Raw genomic sequence first — 22,866 nt, 5'->3', positions numbered from 1 at the left:
TCACCTAATGTCAGAAGTGGGATTTATACACAGGTAGTCCAGATTCCATAACCACTACACCCCAATTCTTTTCTGATCTGTGCAGCTCTGTAGGGCCACAAGGCTTGAAGCAATTCATTGTCAGAAATATAACCAACCTTCATCCTTTGGTACTCTTAGAAAAGACCCTCGCATCTTCACTCTTTTACCAAAACAATACCAGTGTTGGACTTTGAAATTCAATTCTTAAAAGTTAATAGACAGTGATAAATACACTTGGATTCTCTGCTAAAATCAAATGATAGAGATAGAGAACATCAAGGTGTCTTTCTCTCTTCAAAAAAGTATTTGTAAGTCAGTCAGAGTGGTACACACCTGTAAACTCTGCAACACGGGAGACTGAGACTAGAGGATAACAAGTTTATCGAGGCTCTCAACAGCTTAAAAAAGTGAAACCCCATCTCAAAAAGTGCCCCTGGATTCAATCCTCAGTATATAAAATATATAAATACATATATATATATATAAATATGTATATTTAACCATGAAAGTCAGATTTTCAGCTTTCTATGATTGACAGATTATTCTTCCTTTTCCTACCATTCATGTTATACATTTTGGGAGGTTATATTTCTCATAAGTTCAACATTTGCAGGATATGAGAGTGCATAGAACAATGGTACAATAGGGCTGGGGATATACTCCACCTGATTGTCATCAACTGAATATTTGAATTTTTTGGCAGATCCTTGAGCTAGGGCCAGTGAGGCCGCATAGCCTACAAGTGCCACTCCAAAAGCTTCAGTGATCACTGCAGAGAAGATGTTCATTGGAGGAACTCTAGGTGGAGGAATTCTGTGGAAAGAAAGTGCAAATTGAAGCCATCAACCTTCATGTAATTTCTGTATCAACTTGCAATGAATGCAACTGCAGTCATGACTGAAGTTGACATAAAATAAGTGAAATATCCATGAGAAAACCAAGTAATCTCACCCTTAGAAGCCCTTGCTTTCAACATTATTCATTATTTAGTAGAAAAGCAAAATTGTTATGAATACCACAGGGTCAGTTCCATGCATCTAACTGGCATTTACACCCAAAGAATTCAGGTTACACCACAGAAACTAACTCAACAAAAATTTCCCGTATCAGAAACAAAAGCAATTCTGGAATGTTCTTTCATCCAAACCTTTCCAAATATTTATTTGACTGGCTTGGAGACTGTATTTCCTCCCTTGAATACTCCAGTGTTGTATGCAAACACTAGTTTATTGCAAACTACGATTCTTGGGTTAATTCCTGAATTTGCCATTGAGTTAATTATCTTAAATATATTTTTAACTCAATCCTTTCACAACACTTCACTATAGCTTACATATGTTAAGAAAATATGTAGAAAGATTCTATCCAGTTCATTGCCAAATATAAGACCATTTTTAATTATTCTCTCAAAGAACTGTTTAAAATGTTTCTCAAATAATACTCAGCTTGGGTATTTGAAAATGTTTTCAAATAATACTTTGAAAATCACTTAAGTCAAAGTATTATCATTTATGAGACTTACAGAAAAAAACTCTAGGTCACTTAAAATAGGAGAATGAGAGGGATGGAGGAGAGGTGTACCTAATTCCACAACTTCCTAATGCTTACCCTCCAGACAATTTGATTTGTATGATTATGGTCCTCAGATATGTACTATACAAAACTATTACTATGACAAAATATGAGAATTTTTATTTCATGAAAATTGAATGTACCCAATGAATAACAACAAACTGACCTAAAAAGAAAGAATAAATTGACTTTCAAAAGTAGAAAGGCAGAGAAATCTTTGGAAAATTCAAGTAAATTCAAATAATCACCCTTAAGCTTTATCTACATAGACTATTAAAGAGAGAGATTTTTTAAATTGTCTTTTTAATCACAAGAATTTTTCTACTGTTCCTGATTTTAGTGTAGTTAGAAACCAAAATTGGGGGCTGGAAGATAAAAACTTAAAGGACCCAACAAATATAACTTGGTCCCTTATTTGTATATTTAGCCCATTAAAAGAGAAAGTCTACTAGACCCTTTTCCCAATATGCCTTCTTTTCTTTCAGCCTATTTTTGGAATGACCTTCTTCCCTTCTGGGGTGTTCAACTTCTCTGTAGTTCAAAGTTCTCTTAGGGCAGGTAGGAATCCCTCTTTTCCTCCTCTGCCCTCCCTCACTATTTGAGTCTACCAAGGCCCATGGGCTTGCTATTTCAGATGATATTTTAACATGTATATCATGATTTGGAAAAAAATATATATTGATAAGAATATGCGTGTGGGAGTAATAGGGTAGACTAAATCCCAGAGCATGACTCTGATTTGCAAATTCAATACCCTCCATTTTTTTGAGTAATACCTTTCTAAGTTTCATCTGAATATTTTATCTGAAATAATGCTATATAAGGCAATTACCAACTGACTTAGTAACATGTGAACTTACAGTTGGAGTACTGTTTCCCTTCACACTCAATATTTGTTTCTATTATTTTATAATAGACCTTAATTAGAATTTTGCCCCTTAGCATGCACAAAAGGAAATGCTTACCTATCCCCCCCCCCCGTCCCTTCCCCTATCAACAAACAAACAAACAAGCAGACAAACAATATATTTTTAGAAGACTACATTACCCTTTTGGGATATGACCAACTACTTCTAATCCATATGTGCTTTCCATATTGGTACAATAACAAGCAAAAGATGCAGCAACAATCTGTGTGGTTCCATGTAGAAAAAAAGGAAAAATACATTACTGGCCTTTTAAAACCCTTAAAATTTTTATTTAAAGTGAACATTGAATGTCCTGTGATTGCCAAGAGCACATCAGCAATGACATATATTTTTAAAATTAGTAAAATATTACAAGTCCAAAGTTCAGGAGACTAGAGAGAGGATGGTTAGTAGGTAACAGGTGAACAGTACAGGGGCAGTTAGACAGGAGGCCTGACTTCTGATGGTGAAGAGCTCAGGAGGATAACCATGTTCAAATGTGTCTAATACAAAGAAATGATAAACCTCTGGGATGGTGGATATGTCCATTGCCCTGCTCTGATACTTACGCATTATATACAAGTGTTGAAATGTCACATTGTACCCTACAAATACGTACAATTACTATGGATCAATTAAAAATACATTTAGAAAGATTCAAATGTCATTCTGAATTTTGAAAGTACATAATTTATAGTCTCAAAATTAGATAGTATCTCTGTAATATGACTTTTCTAATTACTTTTATATCAACCCAGTTGTGTCCAGTTTGGAAGGGAAGCAACATAGAGAATATAGGGATGTGTGTGTGTGTGTGTGTGTGTGTGTACACACAGACACAGCAGTCCACCCTAAATACCTGTCTGTCGAGACACAAAGGGATGTTTTGTAAAACATATGTTTTCCCTCCATGAAGATCACCTCTCAAGAGTTTGAAGTCTGCATTAATTTCACTAATCTATGTTCATAACCAGTGACGATTTATAGTCCCTCGAACGTTTTTGAATTTTGAACCTAAACTGTTCCTTGAAGTAAAACATGTTGGTTCACAGCCTATTGGACCAATGCTTTTTAAATGCCCCCTGTGGAGCCTCAGACACCCTCTCCTGCTGTTACTGAGACATGCCACGCAGGGTCACCTGTTCTCTGACTACACCCATCATCATCTTTAACCCACATGTCACAGCCAGTTTTTGCCTGTGTTTTACAGCCATGCCAACTGACTATTTCCCCTCCATTTTCACATTCCCTGTTTATTTGTAGGATAATAGATACTGAGAATCTCACATGGTTATGTTATTGGTTTAGAAATGGTTATCTTGCTAAAAGAGATAAGCCAACTATATACTTAAAGTACAAATTATCATATGCATGTACAGAAACAAAGTATAGCATTGTTACACTAATGAAATAAGGAATATCTAACAATCAATGCCTACTAACACCATTTTGTAGGTTTTTCCCCCATCTGTACATTTCTGTTGATATGTAACTGAATTTGCAAAAGTTTCTCAAGTATCAAATGGGCTTAAAAAGCAGAACATTTTGAGGACTTTAATACAGAGAAAAAAGTCATAAAACTGCTTAACAGATTATACTGTTAAACTTTTAAATATTGTGATATAATAGTAATATTTTAAGTCATTGAATTAGCCTTTCAGACAGTGTCTAACTTCCTGGCTGTATTTCTTTAACATAATTAAATTTCCCTCATGGTCTTTGGTCTCTCTTCAGTATCATTTAATATCATCTGTGTATATAAGGTCAGTACCTCCCTTACAGTACCTCCTTATTAGGGAATCCTGCCCCAAGTGGGTCCGGTGTTTTAAGGATTCCAATTTGGCTCTCCTCTATCTCTAGCCTACTCCATAGATGGGAGCTCTGTAAGGGCAGGAGGAGGATGTGCCCAATTAGACCCGCACCTCTCTTTTCAATCTACACTATGGAACTTGGGAATATATCATTTCTTGCCCAAATGGCCCTCAGTCCACGTGCAGAGCATTTCGCTAGGACTATCTTAGTAGGGTAGCCCAAGGAAGGCCAAGGCAGGGTTGCCGTGTGGAGTGAGGTATTGTTTGGAGTTTGGACACTGGGGCAGGAATGTACGTACATAGTCAGGTGAATACCCTCACGGGTGGGATAAAGCTGGAATGGCAAGATAAGAAGTGAGCCAAGAGGCTGTCTCTTCTCAGACCACCACATTCTAACAGACCTCAAAGCAGTAGGAGAATTCTCCACCCTAACCTGGTTTTCAAGGTCATTACTAGGGTACGTTAGTCAAGGTAGAAAACCAAACCTGTTTTGTCTAACATTTTGATCTATAATTTTTAAATAGTTGAGCTTTCACCACTACTTCCGCCATGGGTCTTGTAAATGTCACACTGTATATGGAGTATCTTTTATTTTAAGAATAATTCTTACTAGTTTTTCCAGAAATTTGCAACTTCCTTATTACAAACTTAAGAGTTTTCCCCCCATGGTTATTTTCAATTTTTGATTTTATGAAAACATATTGTATAGGTTGTCAAAAGATAGGCATTTCTCAATATCTGCAGGACTTAGAGAAATGATGGTATATTTCAGAATTGTTGCTATGAAAGCTAATAATCATAGTACCCTGCGCTTGATGGCTCATTTTAAATATACACACATGTGTAGCTCGCCTATGTTAATGTGTATCTCACCAAAGTGTCAAGGGTATAGTATCATAAGTGGCTTCTATCTCAGTTCTGTAGAAATGAGTTGTGTCCTGCAGAGGCAGTTTCCAATGTTCTGGTCTTATATGTTCATAAACCTACACTAGTTCAACAGTATAAAGGGATATTTTTTAAGTAATTGAGGTTATTTAGATACTATTTGAATATATATGTATGTAATATATAACTCAAATATCGTAAAGCCAGTGAATAAGTTAGTAGATTTATTAGTAGTGGTTGTGTTAATATTTCAATTTGACACTTTGTTTAGTTAAGAGATCCCATTAAAGGTTCTTAAATTTTCAAAACATATATTTTAGTGCCACAAGCCTTGGAAGCAAAATAAATATATTGTATTGCTTTGCCAGGTGCGACAACAACAAAAAAATTTTTAAAGAGCCTGCCCTACCAATGAAAAATCATGTGCATCTTTTCGGTAAGGCAAAATTAAGTTGGTAACAAGTATAAACAAACTAATAATCATTAGTAGAAAAATTTTAGTTGACAGTATTTCTCTGTATATCATTCAGATGTTGTATCAATAGGATGTGGAATCACATTTTTGCTTTATATAGGATCATGACAGAGATCTATTGAGTCTCTCCCTTAAAAGCTCTCCTTGAGATCCTAGGCTATATGTTCTCTTATTTATATAAAAAAATTAAGAGCATATGAGAAATGCTGTATAAATTGAGAACATGTGTGCCTCCTTTTTTACATTATTGACTCAAAATGTTTCCTGTTCTTACATTAATGTATAGCCACGCAAATTAGCCCTACTTTAATGAGACCCAGGAGTAGTTATGGGTTACTGTAGACAATATAGTAAGCATCTGGAGATTACCCCAACCACGGGCAAACTCTGGATAGCAGAAAGCTAAATGTTGATTTCATACTTACCAAAACTAAATCGACAGGAAGAACAACTTTAATTTTCCTTTTAAATTGTTCATTCAGCTCTTTAACAAGAACAAGAACCACGATGCTCAGCAAGGACAAGAGTAGTGCTTCCAGTCGGACAGACTTGATGTTTTCAAAGACATACGCATAAATCTACAGGAATGAGAAAAAAACATAAACAAAATTCAGGGTCTCCTACAATATACCAGCATGGAAATCTGGCTCCATATAAATTCAGTGCTGTTTTATAAAAAGGTCTTAACGATTAGGGGGTGGGAACATAGGAGACGTAGATAGAGCAAAGCTATATGTTTATTCACATGTACAAAATTGCCTTGCCCTTGATTCTTCCATCAGACTCAAGGTTTGCTCCCACCTACAAAAGGACACTACTGGAAAGAACAACTCTTCAGGCTTCTTCCCTAGTACTTACGGGGCAGAAGTGCCATGACTCTTTAGTTTTATGTAGATTCAGCACTAAGAGCAGCAAGGAGCCTATAGATGCTCAACCTTTGACCCCACCCCTCCTCAAAGGCCAGAAACAAACACACAAATAAGTCACACCTAAATGAGTTAGGAACTGATATTTAATTGACAGCTGATGGCTCCATGTAAAATATTATCATGTTTTCAGTCACTCAGCATTTATTTACTTGTCTATTGCCACACATTTGTGCCAAGCACTATATCAGTGCTAGGTCTACAGTGAGGAACAACTCATATGCAGCCTTAGTATCCACAGAGCCTGTAGTCCAGTGTAGGAATTGCTAATTAAAGTGATAAACTAGCGCAATATGATGCTCTAGATATGGAAGGGGTATCTGAAGTGTAGAACTTGGAGATGAACCCTTCCCAAACAAGGTAAGTGGGAATTAACCAGGTTAACGGAGGTGGGTGAGAAGGAATCTGGACAAAATGTTTTGCTGAAATGTCATGTATAACTCAGGCATAGAATATGGAGAGAGGAGTATAAGATTTCCCCCAAAAAAAGGCCAGAAACCAATATAATTTTGTCTTTAAAGGCAGGTTTATTTGAAACCATGCTGTCATTAAAGAATGAGCTTTCAATTAGAGAGAAGATATAATATACTAACATCAGACAGTTGATCTTGGTAACTTGGGATAATCTGACTCAGTAAATAAGTTAAATAAACATAAGAATAAGTCGAGGAAAAGAAAAACATAAAGCTGTTCCTAAAATTAAAAGTTTACATTTATTCAACTAAGTGTCAATAATATTTTGCTCAACAACTTAGGGTCCTGTTGATAATTATATAAGCAACTTATCTAGCAGTATTAAAAAGATGGGGCAAGATTTTAAAGAATTCTAAAACTAAGTGCAAGGGGGGGAAATAACTAACCTAAATCAAATCATCTCTCTACATAAACATTTCATATTAAGAAACCCAACTTGAATTTTGCGAATTGGAAAATTAACACAATTCTCAAATTCATATAGAGTACTAAATGCACAAGAAAAAGAAAATTTTGAAGAAAAATATTTGTGGGTTTATACTATCAAACAAAAACATAAGTATGATAAGTGAAAATTTGATAGTAGTATTAAAATTTGGGGGAAAAAGGAGGAAACATATGAGAGCCCAGAAACATAATTGCATTATAGAACAGATTATCCAATAACCCATGTTTGAACCAAAATTAAATAAAATAAAATAAATTCTATATAAAAAGTATTAAATAAAAAATTGAAGTCATAGAAAAAGTAGGCATTAATATGGGCAGAAGACATAACTAACAAAAGAGAGGACCAATAAGCATATAAATAAAAAACTAAAATACACTAGTCATCAAAGAAACATAAATCCAAACAATAAAAATCATATTTTTTCTTGTATCAAATTATTAGTGATTTTTAAGTAATAATACTTAATGTTGGTAAAATTTGGAGGAAGAAATGAGAAATCTTCTACACTAACGATATGAGTGTAAATTGGTATACTCTAAGTGGTCTGATAAGCATATAAAAAACTTGAAATATTCTATTTTTGCCCCAGCAGCTCCACTTCAAGCCTATCTACATAATTAGACTTGTGTGAAAAGACCTTATTACAAGGAAAGGCCTTCCTGTTCTGATGATGAATGGAAAAAGCAACTGGCAGATAAGTGTGTATGGGTTGATAAGTGCTATGTACTAAACTGTGTTCTTCCCCAAAGTAATGTCAAGTTCATATTTTAAGGTCCCACAACAGCTCAGACTGTATTTGGAGACAGTAACTTTAAAGCAATAATTAAGTTAAAATGAGGTCATATGGGTGGATCTTAATTCAATATAACTGGTATCATTAAAAGAAGATGTTAGGACCTAGATGTGCATATACACACACAAAAATCATATGATATATGAATATAGCACAATCCCACTTGTATATGTAATTGTAATGCACTAATTAAAATAGTAATAATAATAATTAATAATAATAATAATAGAAGGGAGATCAGTAGAGTACAGCAAGTCAATCGGGAGGGAGGAGGGGAGAGCAATAAGAGCAATCAAATTATGTGCATGTATGAACCTGGTATAATGAATTCCACTATTATGTATAATTATAATGCACCAACAAAAATGTGAGAATGCCAACAAAAAGTCAGCAATCTGCAAGCCAACTAGAGGTCTCAGAAGAAATCAATCTCCCAAAAGCTTTATTTTAGACTTCTAACCTCTAAGTCTGTAAAAAAATACTTTGTTGCTCTTGTTTAAGTTGCCCAATTGGAGACACTGGTTATGGTAGTCCTACAAATTAATAACATATATTTTATAAAATGAAATTTATGCTTTAAATATCTATGGATATTTCTAGAATAGTAATGGGTCTGCATGAGATGTTTGTGCTTGTCTGTATCTTCCATATTATCTCTTATGAGTATGAATCACCTATAATTTTAAAGGTATTAAATAAGCCTTAAGTGCTTATGTTCAACATTTTTTTCCTCTTCTTTCTCTTGGAAATATTGAATGTGGTTCTCATAATTTCATTTCTATTTGTCCACAGATTTCTCAAGTCTCCTTTGAGGTGATATGAAAACTAGTTTTCATTTTATTATGCAAGTTATTCTTATACTAGTGTAACTTATTGGTGTTCTTTGCCCTTTATGCTTAGCATCTCAAACATATGTTAACCACAACCCAAAATATTAGATAAAAATATTATGTAGACCATGGGTAAAATAACCTAGACAACATTCATTAGTATCTCTTAAAATTTGCTTACTAGTTTACTAATTAAAGAACTAAGCCTTCCTGGTCCAGGGATGAGGAAGAACACCTTCTGTAAAGGGGGTGTATCAGGCTATCCAAGATGAATTCTGTCTATTGAACATGCTTATTAACTTTCTAACAATTTCAAACAAAGAAAATGTACTCTATTAAAAATGAAGTCCCACTGGGTGAAAAAGACCAGGGTAATGAGTAGTTATACAAACCCTACTTGTCCACACCGTTAACAACAACAAACTATCAGTCCTATATTCAGACATTAAGAATTGAACCAGAAGATGGAAAGATTTCCCATGTTCTTGGATAGGCAGAATTAATATTGTCAAAATGGCCATACTACCAAAAGTGCTAATCAAATTCAATGCAATTCCAATTAAAATCCCAAGGACGTATCTCATAGAAACAGAGAAAGAAATCATAAAACTCATTTGGAAGAAAAAGAGACCAGAATAACTAAAGCAATCCTTATCAGGAAGAGTGAAGTAGGGGGTATCACAATACCAGAACTTCAACTATACTACAGAGCAATAGTAACAAAAACGGCATGGTATCGGCACCAAAATAGACAGATAAATTAGAGGTACAGAATAGAGGACACAGAGACAAATCCACATAAATGCAGTTTTCTCATACTAGACAAAGCTGCCAAAAACATACAATGGAGAAAAGATAGCCTCTCCAACAAATGGTGCTGGGAAAACTGGAAATCCATTTGCAGTAAAATGAAATTAAACCTCTATCTCTCACCCTGCACAAAACTCAACTTGAAATGAATCAAGGACCTCAGAATCAGACCAGAGACCCTGCATTTTATAGAAGAAAAAGTAGATTCAAATCTTCATCATCTTGGCTTAGGATCAGACTTCCTTAACATGACTCCTAAAGCACAAGAAATAAAAGCAAGAATCAATAATTGGGATAGATTCAAACTAAAAAGTTTTTTCTCAGCAAAGGAAACTATCAGCAATGTGAAGAGAGAGCCTACAGAGTGGGAGAAAATCTTTGCCACACATACTTCAGATAGAGCACTAATCTCCAGAATCTATAAAGAACTCAAAAACTTTACAAATACAAATAACCCAATCAATAAATGGGCTAAGGAAATGAGCAGACACTCCACAGAAGATCTACAAACAATCAACAGATATATGAAAAAATGTTCAACATCTCTAGTAATAAGAGAAATGCAAATCAAAACTACCCTAAGATTCCATCTCACCCCAATTAGAATGGCGATTATCAAGAATACAAGCAACAATATGTGTTGATGAGGATGTGGGAAAAAAGTACACTCATACATTGCTGGTGGGGTTGCAAATTAGTGCAGCCACTCTGGAAAGCAGTATGGAGATTTCTTAGAAAACTTAGAATGGAACCACCATTTGACCCAGCTATCCCACTCCTTGGCCTACACCCAAAGGACTTAAAATCAGCATACTACAGTGATGCAGCCACCTCAATGTTCATAGCTGCTCAATTCACAATAGCCAGATTGTGGAACCAACCTAGATGCCCTTCAATTAATGAATGGATAAAGAAACTGAGCAATGTAATATTGCTCAGTCATAAAGAATAATAAAATTAAGGCATTTGCAGGCAAATGGATGAAATTAGAGAATATCATCTAAGTGAGATAAACCAATCCCAAAAAAAAACAAAGAACAAATGATCTCTCTGATAAGTAGATGATAATACATAATGGGGGTGGGAGGGAGGCAAGAATGGAGGAAGGATGGATTGTATAGAGGAAAAAGAGGGGTGGGAGGAGTGGGGGAAAGGAAAAATAACAGAATGAGACAAACATCATTATGTACATATATGATTACACAAATGGTGCAACTCTACTTCGTGTACAACCAGAGAAACAACAGTTGTACCCCATTTGTGTACAATGAATCAAAATAAATTAAAAAAAAGAAATGAACCAGAGGCCAAGTAGTTATACTTATTGTTTCCAAAGTATTCTACTTTATTCCATACCACTTAGAAGGAAAATGCAACACTATAACATCAAAGTTATCTGAGATGCAGATAATATTTTGCCTATCACTCTACATTTTGAATAATTATTTACAGCATTACTACAATTGAAGTAACAGGGTCTCTTTCTTGTAGTTACTCGTAGCCCATACTCAGTGAAATATAACCCATATTTTATGGGATAAAGAGTGATGTCAAAATGATTTTGTCAAAATACATAACTTTCTGATGGTTTATCATGATCTGAGGATAAAATTGAGACAATTATTCAGATGACTTGTCAAAAGAAGCCAAACATTTAAAGTTTTAAGGCACTTAAAGAACTCTTCTTTATGTTTTCTCCCATGGTATTAAAAGTATGCTATGAGAGTGCCTATATAAGAAAGTGGGGAAATAGGCAAAATTCCCAAGCCATACCAAATTTGCTGTAATGTGCATTTCAAGAACATGTGTTTGCAGTAATAAAAATGGCCACCCCAAAATGAAAGGAATGAAAAAAAAAAAAAAAACAGTTTTTATTGTCTGTCTGGATTAAACCATAGCTCATCCAGCAAAGCATGTCTTACATGATGCTCCAGAAGAACGTGATGGGGGTGAATACTCCAGAAGAACGTGATGGGGGTGGGCAAGGGCTCCTCACAATCAGCGTGAAGAACACAAAAGAAAGCAGACTGATGAGGAGTGCAGTTCTAATGACTGTCATGTGGACCCTCAGAGAGAAGTCTCAAGCAGACCGGCTGGTAGGAGATGGGTGGCATATAGAGATGGAGACAGGGCAGACACACTCACACACACACTGCCTTACAGACCCTCACTTAGTACAGTTATCCTAAGCACATTATGAACTTCTCCTTTCCAGTCGTCCAAGTATGTTATCATGCACTGAGCTCCAGTAAATAAGAACTCTTATCGAGGATCTTCATTTGCTTTCCAGATCTCTGAGAAGCAAAGGTAATGTGTAAATCTATTTGGATAAATAAGAAAGCTATTATATCAAAAACCTGAATGACCTATTTAATAAAATAGGAGTTTGGCTCATTTCGAGATTATCATACCAGGTTATTAAATGGACCATTTATTATAAAGACATAGAATGGAAAAATATTGGTATACATAAAGAGATTCATTTTGAGATATTTTAAAAAGATACTTAAAAAAAATTTTAAATACCCATAGTACAGGTATTGATTCATTTTTATTGGATCTTTTTAGTTATACATAACAATAGGATTCATTTTGACATAATTATAAAAGCATTGAATATAATTTGTTCTAATTTAGTCCCCAGTACTTCCTCTTTGCCTGCCCTCCTCCCTCCCCCTGTTCCCTTCCCTATGCACTACTGATCATTCTATTTACTTTTAGTTTTTTTTTTTTTTAATTAGTGTCTTGTGAATGTACATGATGGGGAGATTCACTGTGCATATTCATATATGTACATGGGAAAGTTCCATTGTCTTTCCCTATCCCAACCCTTCCCTCCCTTCCCTACATTCTGCTTTGTCTACTCCACTGATTTTTCTTTTATTCTTTTTTTATCCCCCTCCCCTTATTTTTAATTAACTTATTATTTACTATGATTATTTTCTTTAGAGGTGAGACTTTTCTGAGGCATTTAGTGGGAAGTTCCACACATACATAAGCACACACACATATACACAGAACATTTACATAATGTGTTTTTATCTGATTTGGACAGTCTTTATAAGGTTTTTTTTTTTTTTTTTTTTCACTGATAGAGTCTCAATTCCTGGAACAATGTCTAAAATAAAGTTCAATAAATATTCAACATTGGATATTCAATACAAGATTCAATAAATATTGTTGAATGAATGAGTATTCTGGCCAAAGATCGTAAGAGTAACAATAAATCTCTCAATAGGGTAGATTTTATCCTGAATAAGCAAAATAACTAGTAGAGAAAGGACTGAGCTTCTTTTCTCACTATCAATACATATTAGGGGAATTTGTATCTATCATGTGCTCATTCATTTCATATGTTTATTGAGGTTCTATTTTGTGCAAGACATTGAGCTAAATACTAAAGATAACATTATAGTAAATTTATAGTAATCCATACATTTGGTAAAGTTTTTTTGACCCAATTAATTTTAATGTTTTATAATCTAATAAAAGTTAATATTTAAAAACTTAAGTTTTATAAAAATTAAACAAATTGCTGAAAAAGTTCATATGCAATACTTTATTAAGAAAAAATAAAGTTCTCCCTGAGGTCACATGTATTCAATCTGTTTTTATTGCATAACTATTACTGAGGTTCTAAATAAGGTCCAGTATAGAAACACCTGCGGAGGAAGAGAAATCTAAAGTGTGTCCACTGTGTTAAACTGAATGATACAAAGAGAAAGATTTTATATGTTTAGAAAATACCGAGTGTTATAAACTTAATGGACTTTCTGCTCATCACTCCTTAATACTCAGCTAACCCCAAAATCCCATTGACCAAAATCCCATTGACAAAAATCCCATCCCCAGCATTCTGGTTGCTGCAATAATTTTTTTTTTCTTATAAGGAAACATTTTGAAGTCTAATTGTATCATTGATAATAATTCTTCAGCAGTAATGATGAACTACCTATAGAGGGACCACAAATAATATTCAAATGTATTATTTCTATATTAAAAAAAGACACATCAAATCCTTTGATATTTTTACTTATTAGTCCTTTGTTATTTTTTATTAAGGATCTGTCATGCTTCAGTCAGTTTTTTCACTGTTGTAACCAAAAGTCTTGACAAGAACAATTAGAGGAGGAAAAGTTTTTTGGGGGGCTCATGGTTTCAGAGGTCTCAGTTGATAGATGGCTGACTCTGTTGCTCTGGGCCAGAGATGAGGAAGAACATCATGGTGGAAAATCATGGGTTAGAACATCGCACCAGGAAGCAGAAAGAGAGTTCCCCTACCGAGAACAAACTATAAACCCCAATGGCAGGCCCTCAATGTCCTATCTCCTCCACTCCACACTGTCTCCCTACTATTACCACCCGGTTAGTCTCTATCAGGGGATGATGCACTGATTAGGTTTAAACTCTCATAACCCAATCATTTCACCACTAAGGTCTTGCATTGTCCCACTCATGAGTTTTTGGAAGACCTCATGTCTAAACTATGACATGTCATAATAAGTTTGTGTTTCACTAGAGAAACCACAGAGTGTTAATAAAATCAGAAAGCTGTCACAATGCCAGCACACTACTATACTAGTAGGTATGAACAACTAACCTACAACCTTACCAGTCCAAGTTCTCAATGTATGATTTTGAATCAGTCATCAACCAAAAAGTCAAGACTATTTCCAGAATATAAATTGTAATATCCATATATATTTGCTATCATACATGCACACTTCAAGTGTGAAAATATGTTTGGCTTAATCCAAGTACAGACACACATCTAAACATATAATTTTTTATTAGAGCATTGTATTTATACATTGTAGTTGAGTTCATTTTGACAAAATCATATATGCATACAGTTTGATTTAAATCCCTGTCTCCCATTGCCCTCCCTTCCTCCCTCCCCCTGTTCTTCTTCCTCCATTTTATTGATTTTCCTTTCTCTCATTTATTTATTCATTTTTTATTGGTACCTTCTATGTATACATAAAGGCAAAATTTCATATATGAGTGTAACATGATTTTGTCAAAATTTATTACAGTATGGACATTTTTTGTCTTGGAGTATCTTTTTAAATGAGACAAAATTAGTAGCACTAAATAAATAATTTTACTCATCATAACTGCTATCACATCCTATGATGAATAAAGTTTATTACATAATCCATCCAGTTACATATTGCAATATCCGGTGAAAGTCAATTTCTGTCTACACAGTGTGTTTCCCTAATTTCTCTCTGCCCTGAACGGAAAGAAATTTTCATGTTCTCTGCACCACAGCAGGCATGGGAAGGGCAGATTCTGGAAGAAAGAATGGAGGAATTACCACATCTCGGCACTGGGCTGTTCATCTGATATTCAGTGACTCATAATTTCTCAAGATGAGCATTATTACGTCCATGTAATATGAGGAAAAAAGGACTCAGAGCTTAGGTCAATTTCTTATAGACATGCAAAAATTAAAACAGTGAACCTGGAAAGTAGTTCTTGGTCACTCTCCCTATCAACACTTTGTTCTGCTGGCTACATATGTAAAACAAGAGTAAGGTCTTCTCTCATAGCCAGACTACAGGATTTGATGGAAGAGAATCACAGAATTGCTGAAATTCCATGGGAAAGGATTTTAATACTAAAATCATTCCGTCTGTCCATCCAACATATCAAATTTGCATTTATCTCAGGAGCTTCACATTTCCTGTTCCCTCCATCTAGAACACTCAGTCCAAACCCCTTTCACTGCTGGGCTTCTCACCTTTCTGGCCTCCACTCAAACTCTCTCTCCCAGAATGGGCTTCTCTCACCTCCTTATCTAAGCAGTCCCATCGCCTTCACTCTATCACACGGCCTTCCATCAATCACAACATTGTTTCCTTCAATAACACTATAAGTGAGCATCTTGCTCACCAATTTGTCTCTTTGTACCTTAGTTCGTATCTTTCCTCAGTATTTCAATAAAATTTCATGAGAATAAGGATATTATTTCTCACTGCATCCTCAATGACTATGAATTGGTCAATGAGTATTTATTGAATAATTCTTTTAGTGGTTCTTGAATCAAGAATGCATGCTTTTCTCTTCCTTATTTGTGTAGTCTATTAAATCTCCCCCATTATCTTGTTGAATATTTAAGGTAGCTTCTACTTCCTTGGTGCCTTTAAACCTGAGCCACAATTGCCCATGTATGCCTTCTCCTAACCCCCAACTTGCTTTTAAGTTGATTATATTTGAATTTGAACTTTACATACCTGCTCCCAGATCCCTAAAACCATCTCTGAACTTCCCCAAATTGATGTTTGTACAAGTTTTCCCTGTTCATAAGATTTTCATGTCCCCTATCAACTTGGTCTACCTATCATTACAACTGTAAATATTTTACGGATGGGCATTGATAAGATTAAACTTCCTGAATCCCTCCCCCTCCCAAGTTAGTGAACACAAATAAAAAGAAATATTAAGTTGAATATCAACCCTAAGCAGGATTTTCTTTAGTACAAATCAAATCCCAAAAGAAAGCAGGGGTGGGGGGGACAACATTCTATAAGTTTTTATATCATTATATCCAAATTTCTGACCAATAACTGTATCTCATACTGGGAATAGATTCATTTTGCTATTGCTTCGAGGGATAAATAAGTCTCATACCAGAACACAGTCTGAGGGAAGCATGGTATGTTAAATAGCTAAAGACAACATGGGTACACAAAACTGACTTGGACCAAACATAAAATCAAGCGTGCCAAGGCCTAGGTGGCATCCAGCCAATGCTTGTTTAGAAAAATAAGTTTAATTTGAATTACTTGCGCATTGGGTTTTGTGGTGATGCATTTTTTCAGTGAAGAGTGGGGGATGGAAAGAGCTAAGCCCAAATCGTCAAGTTGCAAAAATATTTGCTTTCTGAGTTATAATTTGAAAGTAACCTTTGTCATAAATTTCCATATAACTGTTCCATATCCAAATTAAACCTCTCCCATTTTCTATCCCCAGCATCCCTGACTGAATCAAGTTGCAGATGAACATTTTCTTTTTCTTTCTTTCAACTTATTATGTCCATTTTTCACATCTTGCACATCCCTGCAAGTCACAATAGGAATGTCAAATGTGGGATTTCATAAAGAAAATGTGGGATTTCATAAAGCACCAAAGCGAGTTCTTGACTCAGAAAATCCCAAAGGACCTATATCTTCAAAGAAGATTTGTTCTCCACACAGAAACCTCATTTGTACATATTTAATTGTGATCTCATTCTCTATAAAAGAAACTGCTTCATCGGCTCTGATTTCCTTCTGATGTTTCAATTCCACTTTATGAACATTCTTGGTTCCTGCTTTGCAGTCTTAGCAGTCCAAACTCAAAAAGTGCTTTGCTTGTGCTGCAGGGGTGTGGGTGGAAATGAAACTGTTTTCCAGTTCTGAAACTCCCCGTTTTTAAGGAGGGAAATAAAACTTCCAAGAAGGGTAATTGAGTATATTGCCAAGCTTGCCTTTTGCTCTTAGTTTTAATGCACAGAACTGTGCATAATTACTTAGAAGGTACTCCTATAAAGCCATGCCAGTGACCAGCTCTGCCAAATTTATCATAGACTGCTACAGGCTGAGACACTGGCGCCATCTCAGAGAAATCCACATGTGCTAATATGAGCTAGGAATTTTTATAATTTTTATTGTGCCTCTTGGGAAAAGCATCCTTTCTAATAAAAAGATACTTTATTATCTCTTGATTAGATTTTTTATTCTAAAGAATTAAATTTTTCCCTCTTATTTGTGTAGAGAACCAAGTTGTCAGTCAAATATTTGTATCTTAAGGACAATAAAAATAGAATGATTTAAACATCAAGTCAGGATTCCAAGACACAGCCACCCTTGTAACTTTGTTTCTGCTTATTCTTAAATATATTATAGCATTGTTTATGTGTTTTATATGGCATTATAACTGCTGAAGGAACTTTCAGCTGAATCAGTGGAAATATTTATAAACAAAAATAACAGCATTTCTGCAATTCTGATAAGCACCCCTCATTAAGAGCAGAAATATTTCTAAGTGTTATAAATGTTCAGGTTACTTTGATATTTAAGTTTCAAAGACTCATATAACCTCATGTTTATTGTTTTATTTTGTCTAATTAAGAGTCATCTGTAGTGGAGAAGTATTAGTATTTATAACTTAAATGGCACTTTTAAAATCTGAAATTTGTTATATCCAACTCTTCACTGCTAGTAAAAAGCCAATGGCTTTCATTTAACATTCCAGGCATTTCATTTTGAGAATGAACATCATCAGGTATACTTATCATCAGTTTACAGAACAGGCAACCAGAAGTTAAAAACTCTTGATCATTGGCTCTGGTCATGACGAGAGCTGTGATCTGAGTCTGGGCTTCTCTTCTTTAAAGTTCTTTCTTCTGTCCCCACGTTCTAGGGGAGGGGAATTACTGATCAACTGGTGTCTGATTGTCTAGTAAAATCATCAGAGCTAAAAGTTAACTCATAGAAAAAGTTAATCTTTACTCAAAATATAACTGAAGAAGAACGTATTGAAATGTTCCTCAAAGTCACTAGGAAAAAAACAATTTTTAAAAAAAGATAGTTTAGGTTTTCAAGATGGCGGCGTAGAGGGTGGCTGCATTTCATGTTGCTCCAGGACTCAGGATTCAAAAGAGGAGATATTGAGACACTTGGGCCCAACTCAAAGCAGCCGGGTGACTCTCTCCCGTTGGGGAGGCATCCCGGATGGGGCGGTAGTCCCGGAACGCAGGGAACTTTGTGAAGTAGAGCTGCCGGCGAGACACCCCCCCACTGCTGGAGCAGTGAACGTGGACAACTGGGAGCGTCGTAGAGGAGGCCGCTCAGCACAGCGCTGGGATTCGGAGCAACCACTGGGGCTCCGGTGGCTGCCAAGGGGAGGAGCGGCGAGGAGAACTGTGTGGACTCAGGACACCGGGGCCTGCCCTGAAGAGGAGGAGGAGGAGCGTGGCCACTTGGATTCGGAGTGACTGCACCAGAGCTACAGGCGGTTACCAGAGGAGGAGCGGCGCGGCGAGCTGTTTGCACTTAGAGCGACACTTCTGAACACCGGGGCCTGCCCTGAGGATGAGGGGGAGGAGGAGGAGCAAGGCCACTTGGATTCGGAGTGGCTATACCAGAGCTACAGGCGGTTGCCAGAGGAGGGGCTGCGTGGTGAGCTGTTTGGACTCAGACCACCTCTGAACACCGGGGCCTGCCCGGAGGAGTAGGAGGAGGAGGAGGAGGACTGCGGCGGGTCGTTTGGACCCGCAGGGACTGCATTAGAGCTCCAGGCAGCTGCTCAGAGGAGGAGGCAATTGGTGAGTTGTTTGGACTTAGGGCCACAGCTCCTGAACACAGGGGGGCTGCCTGGAGGAGAAGCGCGGTGGGTCGCTTGGTTTCGAGTGGCCGCACCAGAGCTCCGGGCGGTTGCCCAGAGGATGCATGCAGCGGGTCACGTGGATTCAGAGCCACTTGGAGCGACCGCTGCTGAACACCCGGGGGGGTTACCTGGAGGTGGAGGAGGAACGGGGAACTTGGACTCAGAGTGATTGATTGCCCAGGGCTATGGGTGGTTGGTGGGAGGAGGAGGCACGCAGTGAATTTCTTGGACTCCTAGTGACCGCACCAGAATACTGGGCGGCTGTCTGGAGGAAGAGGCGCGTGGCGGGTCTCTGGGACTCACAGCAATTGTACGGGGCCCCAGGTGGCTGCTCAGAGGAGGGGCCGCATAGCCAGGCGATTAGGTGCAGAGCAGGGTCCCAGGATCTAGGAGGCTTCTTGGTGGAAGAGCCGCACAGAGACACACTTAGGGGCAGAGTGAAGGTTCCAGGACTGCGGGCAGATTCTCTGAGGAGGGGCAGCCTAAGGAGATTCATCTGCGAAGGGTGAGGCTCCCAGGCCCAGGAGGTAGGGCTGAGCCCCTGGGAACTTTGCAGAGGAAGGCAACCCAGCCCAGGCGGTAGCTGTAAATTGAGGGGAACCTCTAGGAGGGAACTGACCAGCAAGACCTCCCCTCCGGGTGAGTCTTCCCTGCCTGGTGAGGTTTCCCCACAAGGACGGGAAAACCAGAGACACAGGCCCAAACAGGCCTTGCCTCAGCCCGCAGCCTAGTTCCCCTTTGGATGACCATTGGTCAACAAGTGGAGGCACCTCTGCCCACTAGCAGGGATTATACCCCACCTGAAGGCCACCACTCCTAGAGAGGCAGCTTCCTTGTGGAACACCGCATTATCAACTTCCTCCAAGACTTCAGCCTACTGAAGGCTAAGACGGGATATATATAGAAATCTTCAGGGACATTGTAAGTCAATAGAGGAAATCTGCAATATCTCAGCGGTCCACTGATACCTGAACAATATGAGAAAACAAGGAAAGAAAATGCTGCAAAGAAATCTAGATGTTATAGCAATAAAACCCAATGACAGCATGGCAGAAGAAATGACAGAAAAGGAGTTCAGAATGTACATAATTAAAATGATCAGTGAAGCAAATGATGAGATGAAAGAGCAAATGCAGGCACTGAATGATCGCACCAATCGACAGTTAAAAGAGCAAATACAGGAAGCAAAAGATCATTTCAATAAAGAGTTAGAGATATTGAAAAAAACCAAACAGAAATCCTTGAAATGAAGGAAACAATAAACCAAATTAAGAACTCCATAGAAAGCATATCCAGTAGGATAGAACACCTGGAAGACAGAACCTCAGACATTGAAGACAAAATATTTAACCTTGAAAACAAAGTTGAACAAACAGAGAAGATGGTAAGAAATCATGAACAGAACCTACAAGAACTATGGGATATCATGAAAAAGGCCAAATTTAAGAATAATTGGGCTTGAGGAAGGCCTAGAGAAACAAACCAAAGGAATGAACAATTTATTCAATGAAATAATATCAGAAAATTTCCCAAATCTGAAGAATGAAATGGAAAATCAAGTTCAAGAGGCTTATAGGACTCCAAATACACAAAATTACAACAGACCCACACCAAGGCACATTATAATGAAAATGCCTAACATACAAAATAAAGACAGAATTTTAAAGGCTGCGAGAGAAAAGAACCAAATTACATTCAGGGGGAAACCAATACGGATATCAGCAGATTTTTCAATTCACACCCTAAAAGCTAGAAGGGCCTGGAACAACATTTTTCAAGCCCTGAAAGAAAATGGATGCCAACCAAGAATCTTATACCCAGGAAAACTTACCTTCAAATTTGACGATGAAATAAAATCCTTCCATGATAAACAAAAGCTAAAAGAACTTACAAAAAGAAAGCCAGCATTACAGAACATTCTCAGCAAAATATTCCATGAGGAAGAGATGAAAAACAAAGAAGCAAATCAGCAAAGGGAGGAATTATCCTAAAGGAATTGTCAAATAAAGGAGGAACCAAGTTGTGTCAAACAAATAAATAAATAAAATTTAGAAAATGAACCAAATGACTGGGAAACCAAATCATATCTCAATAATAACCCTGAATGGTAATGGCCTGAATTCATCAATCAAAAGACATAGACTGGCAGATTGGATTAAAAAGAAAGATCCAACAATATGTTGCCTACAAGAGACTCACCTCATAGAAAAAGATACCCATAGACTAAAAGTGAAAGGATGGGGAAAAACATACCATGCACATGGACTCAGAAAAAAGCTGGAGTATCCATCCTCATTTCAGATAATGTGGACTTCAAGCCAAAGTTAATCAGAAGGGATAAAGAAGGTCATTTCATACTGCTTAAGGGAAGCATAAATCAGCAAGATATAACAATCATAAACATCTATGCCCCAAACAGTGGCTCATCCATGTATGTCAAACAAATCCTTCTCAATTTCAGAAACCAAATAAACCATAACACAATAATACTAGGTGATTTTAACACGCCTCTCTCACCACTGGACAGATCTTCCAGACAAAAATTGAACAAAGAAACCATAGATCTCAATAACACAATCAATAATTTAGACTTAATGGACATTTATAGAATATACCATCCAACCAAGAGCGAATACACTTTCTTCTCAGCAGCACATCGATCCTTCTCTAAAATAGACCATATATTATGCCACAAAGCTAATGTTAGCAAATACAAGAAGATAGAGACACTACCATGTATTCTACCAGATCATAATGGATTGAAGTTAGAAATAAATGAAAGAGTAAAACACAGAAACTACTCCAACATTTGGAGATTAAACAATATGCTATTATATGATGATGGATAACAGAAGATATTAGGAAGGAAATTAAAAAATTCTTAGAGGTAAAGGAGAACAAAGAAACATCATATCAAAATCTCTGGGACACTATGAAAGCAGTACTTAGAGGGAAATTTATTTCATGGAGTACATTTAATAAAAGAAGTAAAACTCAACAAATAAACGGCCTAACACTACAGCTCAAAGCCCTAGAAAAAGAAGAACAGACCAGCAGGAAATAGTTAAACTCAGAGCCGAAATCAATGAAATTGAAACAAAAGAAACAATACAAAAAATTGACAAAATAAATAGTTGGTTCTTCGAAAAAATAAACAAAATTGATAAACCTTTAGCCACACTAACAAAGAGAAGACGAGAGAAAACCCAAATCACTAAAATTTGGAATGAACAAGGAAATATCACAACAGACAGGATTGAAATACAAAACATAATTTGAAGCTATTTTGAAAATCTATACTCCAACAAAATAGAAAATTTCGAAGACATCAACAGGTTTCTAGAGACATATGAATTGCCTAAACTGAACGAGGAGGACATAAACAATTTAAATAGACCAATTTCAAGTACTGAAATAGAAGAAGTCATCAAAAGCCTACCAACAAAGAAAAGTCCGGGACCAGATGGGTTCTCAGCCAAGTTCCTCAAAACCTTTAAAGAAGAGCTCATTCCAATACTTCTCAAAGTATTCCATA

The 22,866-nt window shown here is 36.7% G+C and overlaps 1 protein-coding gene across 1 annotated transcript in view; it reads right to left on the bottom strand.

Annotated features, from left to right (window-relative positions):
- SLC26A7 (solute carrier family 26 member 7) overlaps nucleotides 1-22,866 on the bottom strand; it is a gene marked incomplete at its 5' end in the record, with an annotated part of 123,169 nt that overhangs the window by 44,580 nt on the left and 55,723 nt on the right. The window contains 3 exon segments of the mRNA XM_079133940.1: nucleotides 687-834; nucleotides 2,642-2,724; nucleotides 6,098-6,250. Coding sequence (XP_078990066.1) covers nucleotides 687-834; nucleotides 2,642-2,724; nucleotides 6,098-6,250 — 384 coding nt within the window.

The sequence above is a fragment of the Sciurus vulgaris genome (assembly GCF_902686455.1).
Source record: "Sciurus vulgaris genome assembly, chromosome: 1".
NCBI lineage: Eukaryota > Metazoa > Chordata > Mammalia > Rodentia > Sciuridae > Sciurus > Sciurus vulgaris.
Note: the sequence above shows the minus strand (reverse complement) of the source record. Positions and strands in the feature narration are given on the sequence as shown.